The 8,439-nt window shown below is 34.4% G+C and overlaps 1 protein-coding gene across 2 annotated transcripts in view; it reads left to right on the forward strand.

Moving 5' to 3' along the window:
- The window catches only part of LOC136029280 (zinc finger protein 708-like), a 28,454-nt gene extending 22,541 nt beyond the window's left edge, over positions 1-5,913 (forward strand). The window contains exon 2 of one of the 2 annotated variants that reach the window (XM_065707533.1): positions 4,563-5,913. In XM_065707533.1, coding sequence (XP_065563605.1) covers positions 4,581-5,465 — 885 coding nt within the window. In that variant the 5' untranslated portion in view covers positions 4,563-4,580 and the 3' untranslated portion in view covers positions 5,466-5,913. The remainder of the gene's footprint in view (positions 1-4,562) is intronic. The other variant, XM_065707532.1, reaches the window with a different exon arrangement.
- Positions 5,914-8,439: the final 2,526 nt, after the last annotated feature.

The raw sequence follows: 8,439 nt of genomic DNA on the forward strand, positions 1-8,439 counted from the left end.
TTTGATATCAGATTTGAGGGGTTTCAGGCTCTTTCTAAACTCAGAAACATTATTTTTGTAAGTACAAATTGGTGTTCAGATGGACTGAAATATTATATTTTTTAATCAATGCCAATTACCTTAATTAATTCGCACGTTGGAGTTATATGTTCCAAGGGATCTGTGCTGCTCCATGAGTCATGATGGCTGACCTTTTACTGATTTGGATCATGCTAGCAGTATTTCCAGTTTCTGCATCACCACTCGTTATCCAGTGACTTCTTGAAAGTAACAGGTGAAGTTGCGGGCACTGTAGACTTGGAGAGGGAATTCCAGTCATTGACAACTTTCGGAGAAGAAGTTTTGACGCATTCCTGTGTTCACATGGCCCTGTAGAAAGTTTCTCTGAATGGCCTCTTGTACGGGATTAAATATAAAAAAAAAACTAGTTTTTTAAGTGAAAGTAAGGAGCGACATTAAAACTTAAAACGAACAGAAATTATTCCGTATATGAAATGGGGTGTCCCCTCATCAACGCCTCGCTCTTTACGCTAAAGTTTTTAATTGTTTTAAAAAGTAAAATTGTGGCAAAGAGTCAAACTTTAGCGTGAAGAGCGAGGGATTGTGGAGGGGACAACCCATTTCATATACGGAGTAATTTATGTTCGTTTTAAGTTTTAATGTCGCTCCTTACTTTCAGTTAAAAAAAAAACTAGTTTTTTTTTATTTAATTTCTGAACGTTTTTGAATTAATACATGTTTGATTTTGGCTCTCCGCACATAAATTATTAAAATGAAATTTGCATATTAAGTCTTTTAATAATTTATATCAATAATTTTTGAAAAATAAGGGGTGGGGAAGGAGGCCTAGTTGCCCTCCAATTTTTCGGTTACTTAAAAAGGCAACTAGAACTTTTAATTTTTAACGAACGTTTTTATTAGTAAAAAATATACGTAACTTAAGAATTAACTTACGTAACAAACTTTTATATTCTTATATTTTTATTATTTATATGAGGGGGTTTGTCCCCTCGTTAATACCTCGCTCTTCACACTACATCTTAAGTTTTTTCCGAATTCTTTAAGAATGATCCCTGAGTCAGAAAGGCCGTAGAATAAATAGTTGAAATTACTAAAAATACTTTAGCATAAAGAGCGAGGTATTTATCTCCTCCTAAATACCTCGCCCTTTATGCTAGAGTATTTTTAGAGCCCTTCATATGCGTAATAATCTCTGTTCGTTTTAAGTTTTAATGCTACTCCTTACTTTCAATTGAAAAAACTTTTTCATGTTTATTTTTTCATTGTTTTTTTTATAGTAATGCTAGAAAATCCCGCGCCCTTTTCATTGAATTTCTCTCCCCCAATGACATATTACTCCAAGGAAAGATCCTCCCACATATCCCCCTCCCCTCAACCCCACCCCCAAACCAAAAAAATCCCCCTGAAAACGTCTGTACACTTCCCAATAACCATTACTGTATGTAAACACTGGTCAAAGTTTGTAACTTGCAGCCCCTCCCCCAGGGACTTTGGGGGAGTAATTTATCCCCAAAGACATAGTTATTATGGTTTTCGACTATGTAGAACAAAATGGCTATCTCAAAATTTTGATCCGTTGACTTTGGGAAAAAAATGAGCGTAGGAGGGGGCTAGGTGCCCTCCAATTTTTTGGTCACTTAAAAAGGGCACTAGAACTTTTCATTTCCGTTATAATGAACCCTCTTTTGACATTCTAGGACCACTTGGTCGATCCGATGACTCCTGGAAAAAAAAGCAAATAAACACGCAGCCCATGATCCGTCTTCTGGCAAAAAATACGAAATTCCACATTTTTGTAGATAGGAGCTTGAAATTTTTGATGTAGGGTTCTCTGATATGCTGAATGCGATGGTGTGATTTTCGTTAAGATTCTATGACTTTTAGGGGGTGTTTTCCCCTATTTTTCAAAATCAGACAAATTTTCTCAGGCTCGTAACTTTTGGTGACAAAGACTAAATTTGATGAAACTTATATATTTAGAATCAGCATGAAAATCTGATTCTTTTGATGTATCTTTTAGCATCAAAATTCCGTTTTTTAGAGTTTCGTTTACTATTGAGCCGGGTTGCTCCTTACTACAGTTTGTTACCACGAACTGTTTGATTGGTAGGACTTAGTCAGTTTTAGGAGACTAGATGTGTTGTTGGAGTGTTTATGGGTAAGCAGCATGTCAACTCGTCCGGGGTGGTACACCAGTGTAGGTAGTTTTGAGTTTTTCTAGTCTTTCATCATAGGGGGGGGGGCGTCTCTGCACGCCCTCAAGAAGTCTTGTGTCACCTTTGTATTTGAGAGCAGCTCGTCAGCTTCCAATGTCAAGGTTGGGTCTTAGAATGACCTTATAAAGTTTCAGAAAGACTTTGGGAGATCTGCTCGTAATAGAGAGAATTCATTGGGAATTAATTCTCACTAGACAGTTTCTTAAAAATGCGTTTTAACATTTTGATTACTTTAACTTGTGGTTGCTAGATTGCACTATTGAAACTTCACTAGATTGCAACTATTGCTGTAATCAAAAGAGAACGTATTTTTTGAGTTGACTAAATCCACAGTAAATTTAGGGTTTTACTCGGGAGACATACCTGGAAACGTCGATCTGTAACTGTATTCCACCAGTAACAGCTGCTGCAACAATTAAAGAAACTTTGTTACCAAAGGCCAGGACTAGCATGCACTTGTACGTTGTATATTACAAGTATATTTATTGTTTTTATATTTATTCTACAACATCAAGTATAACGTAGAGATGTAATTGCTTAATTCACTGATCATAAGTACAGATATCACGTGCGCTCTGTAAAGCCTATCATTCATCACCATGTACACAAAGGTGCTGTTTGTTTGTAAAAAAATTATTTAATTTATTGATTTTGCTTTAAATATTGTGTTTTGTTGATTATAAAAGGGACTAGATTTAGCAATTATCTTTAAAATGAGCCCTTAAAAAGCTAAACTTTTTTCTTTTTAGTTTTTCCTTGTTAATTTTTTTGCGTTTATGATGTTTGGTTTTTTAGCCTTATTTGCATGTTTGTGTTTAAATATATTGCATATCAGCTTTTATGGTTTTAGCCTAATTAGTTAAGCTACAAATATACTGGAAGTGGGCTAGGTGAATATAACCGGATACATAATCAATTTTATATTTATTTATTGCAAATGAGGGAATTGTTGGCATTATTAATGTATGTCTAAAAGGGGTCAATATTAAATATTAAAAGTCATTACTGCTTTTTATACTCTAAAAAAAAATCATTAATAGAAGATTTACAAACAACGTTGTAGTATAAGACTGAAAGCAAGTAATTTTTCTATCCATTTGTATGTGAATAGATCTGAACTTATCCTTTTTTAAAAAGTAATCTAATGCTAATGACCATATGTGTTATATCGTGTACAACAAAGTTGTTATGATCATGCTCAACCAAATAGTAGCCACTGCTACCCTCCTTCAGGATTTTTTATTTTTATTGAGAAAAACTTTGCATTATAGGATGAACAAAGGCACACAGCAAATTGTAATAGGATGTAGGAGGAAAGGAAATGAACAACAAAGTGTTATTGATTAAACACCTTTTTTTTTCTTTGGCACATTTTTGTGGTATTGTCTTCCCGAAATCTCTGTTCCATTAAATCCATGTAATGATCACTTCAGGCAAAGAGAAAAAGATGTCTAAGAGAGTTGAGGGATTAACTATTGAAGGATATGTAGCTTTTTATAACTTTTCTGGGGAGTCATCTGACAATACCAAGGTGCCCTTCCCTCTTCCTTGTCTTTAGGTATGAGTTTAGTTGTCTTAGGTATGGTGCCTAGAACCAAAGGTGCATACAACCATAATTTTAGAAATAGTATAGATAGGATTATGTTGACGGGGTGTTTAATAGTGACAACTTGACTTAAGTTTTTCATTTTAACTTTGAGGAGGAGGGGGTACCCTAGGTCCAATTTTCAGAGAATATTCAATACTTCTGCCGTCTCCCTTCTTCATGCACTTACGTCTAGCCTTATTGTTTATAAAGGTTTTTGATATTTCCCTTTTGCATTGGTACATACATGCCTAACCTATAAGGACCAGATGGATTTTTCATGGTAGTATGGGTCAATAACATAACAAAGTGCATTTATAGGAAGCAATTTTTTCTATTTTTTATCCATGAGAGAGGGGGAATTTTCGGTATGTACTCTGAAAAGTAAAAGTAAAGGATGCAGCACTATACCCCAATCCAGACCAAACCAGCAGTGTTGATTTCTGTTTCATGACCCTTTCAGCCAGGAAGTGGCATGGGGACTGGGGGTCATCCACTGTGTGCTTTTGCACACCCTTCCTGTTTACCTTCCTCAGATTTGTCCAGATACTTATTTAGAGCTGGATCTTCTCTGGTTGAGCTTTTATAGGCAAGCCATTGACCCGTGTTTCAAACCAAATAACCAGTAACAACAGGGCTTGAACATCTACTCTTGTGGACACAGGATTTCAAGTTTAGTATGCTAACCACTTGGGACAGGACTATAAAACTTGTGTATTAACTTCTTTTTTTTATTTCAGGGCTGGTGATACACTATTATGGACACAAAACCGCATTGGAATGAACTTTTTCACAGGCTATCTCGGGAAATTACAGTTATTCCTGTTACTAGTTCAAACGGCCCTGGACCCTTTGAATCTAGTTATTTTAACCACTTTATGAATCAGTCTCGGTTGGTCCCTAAAAATGAAAGCTATAAAGTATCTGATTCTACCGGTGCTTCTGTTATGAGCCTGCCTCTTGTTTTTCCACTAGATCCTCCAAATGGTTTTAATAGCATTCCAAAGCGACAAACTATTGAAGTTGATTATCCTCCAACGCCATCAGGCTCTGCCAGTCAACAATGTTCATCTGAGTTAACTGTTCAGAATCTAAATAGCAGCTTCCAAGAAGTACATCAGAAAATTATGGTTAAAAATGAACAGAAAAATGCGCCTAGAGCTAATGTTTTAGTGAATGAAAATGGGGAGACTATTTTTAGTTGTACAAGGTGTGATGCTGCATTTAATTCAGCCTTGGTGTTTCAAGAACATTGGCAGTTGCATTTACACGAAAGACCTTATGTCTGTAATGAGTGTGGGAAGGCCTTAAAGCGGAAGGAGCATTTAGACCGACATCGTACTGCTCACAGCTCAGAGCGACCACATCAGTGCCATCTTTGTGATAAAAGATTCAAAAGATCTGAACATTTGACTAGGCATGCTATTACTCATGCAGAAATAAAGCCATTCATATGTCAACTGTGCCATAAGGGATTTAATAGAAAAGAGCATTTGAATAAGCATTTTGTAACCCATTGTAGTGATCAGAAAAATAATTTTAATCAGGGAAACACTTGGGGTAATATGTTGGATATTAAATTTGAGATATCCGAGGACCAAAAGTATCAGGCTGGTGATAGTGGTGTCCTCCAAGAATTTTAGTTTTTTCTAATTAACAAATGTGCATGATAGCCTATAGAGGTACTAAAATCAACTGCATTAATTAAGTTTACAAGAATGCAAAAAATAAAGTTACTCTAGCCCTAGATACTACCAATCTAATACTATACCCCAACAAGATACCAAGCAATCACATTTTTATCAAAGGTTGAGAATATCTTAGCATTTTATTGGATATGCTATACCCTTACATTATTAAAGTCACGTATCTTTCAAATATGTCATACAGGACTGGATAAAACAATGTTTAATTAGTATATTATAACCCATTAGGGTATAGTGACAAAAAAAAAGAAAATTTAATTAGGGAAATTCTTGGGATAATATGTTGGATATGAAATTTTTATTATTGGAGGTTCTAATTTTTTTTTATTATTATTATTATTATCCTACAACAAACAGACGTAAATAAATAAAATAAATAATTTTATTCCTCACGCCTCTCAATACAAAATTTCCACATAACTGACACCTTTTTAAGAGAAAAATGTTATGGCAGGGCGAAGAGCGGATCGACTGCGGCAAGTACCTGTAAAGAAAGTAACTGTAAAGGTACTACCTTTACAGGTAGTACCTGTAAAGAAAGCTGTACTTAGTTGAGTTGTTTCCTTCTCTGGTTTATGTAAGTCTAAAAGAAATATCATTGAAAAAATCACAAGAGAACAAATATGACCTTACTTGATCCTTAGATATGCCATTCAAGTACCTCTGCATGCACACTAATTTCAGATACTATTAATTTTACTTGAGCCTGAATTTTATTTAGCCACTTGGATTTAAAATTCATTGGGTCAGTTCGTCTTGTTCAAGGTTTTAGCTTCAAAAAGCTTATATGTATAGTTTAAAATATATTGTAATATCTGTGTGCTAATTATGGAAAAAGTTGTACTTAAATGATCTTTTTTGGGTGAGATATTAAAACAAATTAAACGAAAGTTGGAGCATAATAGACTATGGTGGTTACATATTGAATATCGTAAATAGAAAGGGTGCTTAAATAAGTTTTCTTTGGGTGAGATGTACTAAAACAAATAGAATGCATATTGGGCCATAATAGACAATGGTGATACATATTGAACATGGTAAAGAGAAAAAGGTTTTTGACAAAGCTTTTTTTTCTATGGTGCATGAAAAATTATAACAAATGCTATTTAATAAACTGACAAGAAATAAAAAAACTAACTCATTTAAACTTAGATACTTCCAATCAAGTACACCTAAAACAAACCAAGTTCATATTTAATTATTCATATTAAAATCCATATTTTATTTAACCTTTTATATGCAAGATTCATTAGGAAAATATTCTGGTGTATCAGATAAAATAAATTCAAACACAGTACAAATCTTACTATAATGGCTATTTTGATACTATGTCTTAGCGGCTCATAATTAAAATGCGGCATTTACGTTTATAATTTTTGAAAAATGTAGGATGTAAAACTTGAAAGATGTGAAATTTAAGATTATCAACCATAATATATTGATTGGTGTTGCCTTAGAAACGGCTAGACGTCATCTTTTCAAATTATGCAATTGTAAAATTTACTGTGAATCATTGATCTTGTTAGGCCTTTTTTTTTTTGCTATTCAATCTGCTAAGATCTTTTATATTTTACTCCTCGTGCAATTTTTTGGAAAATCAAAGTCTATTTTACTCTGATAAGTAATTAGAATACTTATTAGAATACGGGAGAATATTACCGAAGTCCTCTGTTTTATGTCGATTTGGCAGAAAAATGCTGGATTTGAGCACTTTTGAGTGCTAAAATGCGAGAAAATATTCAGCATCTTTAATTTGATTATTCATCTGCTTTGGGAGATAACTGGGCTTTTATCATTATTGTTGGGGTGCAAAATTCCGAGACAACTTTTAGAGTTTGAAGGAGCCAAATGAAACCTAAACTTTAAAAAGTCAACATAGTCAACTATTCTTAAAGAAATGACTAACATCCTAAAGCAGAAGATGATTTACTAGGCACTGTATAGTTCATACCAACCGCAATAGCTGTTCTACAGACCAGTGTAAAGAGGTTAAAAAAAACTTTTATCGTGGTTCATATACCTCATAAAACGTTTATTTTGCTGAGGACAGCCCTTGTATATGGGGCCGAAATATTCATTTGAGGTTTGAGCAAGTTTCACTGTCTTCAAAATTTCCTATTGTTTTACATGTTGTTTGTCTTTATGATTGAAACGGAGTGTGGTTTTTGTTATTATTCATATATCTCCTTGCAGAAGAGGTTTATGAGGTTAACAATATTAGCATTTTGATTAATCAAAAACGAAGATCTGAGGAGACCAATGCAAAATCAGAGGAATAATATCTTAAAAGCCAAAACAGGCGTATAGTAACTAAGTAACTTGAATCAGCAAAGAGTCCAAACTTGTTTTGTCGTTTTGTTGCCCAACGTGTCCAACTAGGCCAACTGAAATAAGCAATTGCATAATTGAAGAATTTAATTGAACTTACAAAACTGTGCATTTCTATAAGAGCTATCTCCCGCCATATGTTTTTAGAAAATATGTAGAAGCACCTCCAAGTGATCGTATCCTCAATTGGAGATTAGTTTTGGCAGATGGTTTATTATCTCTTTGATATTGTTTTTCGAAAGGTCCTAGGTCAAAATCTGTTTAGGAGGTCAAAATCGTCCTAAGCCCCTGGTCAAATGGTCCCACATCCCTTAATGACCCAGAATAAAAGATGGTCCTAGGTGGTCCCAGTTTGGCTGACCTGGGGCAAAAGAGGTCCTAGGTCAAATGTGCCTACATCCCTTAATGACCTAGGAGAAAATCGGTCCCAGGTCAAAATCTGTTTATTGATCTTTCGGCATTTTGATGTTTGGCAGCAATTCATTTTACAGATCAGAGGGAACTTTTTATGATATTCTTTCAAAGTCCCTACTTCTCTAATAAGGGGAGAAAGAAGTTTGAAAATAGAAAGTTTGAAAATTAA

This window comes from Artemia franciscana, chromosome 7 (assembly GCF_032884065.1).
Source record: "Artemia franciscana chromosome 7, ASM3288406v1, whole genome shotgun sequence".
Lineage (NCBI taxonomy): Eukaryota > Metazoa > Arthropoda > Branchiopoda > Anostraca > Artemiidae > Artemia > Artemia franciscana.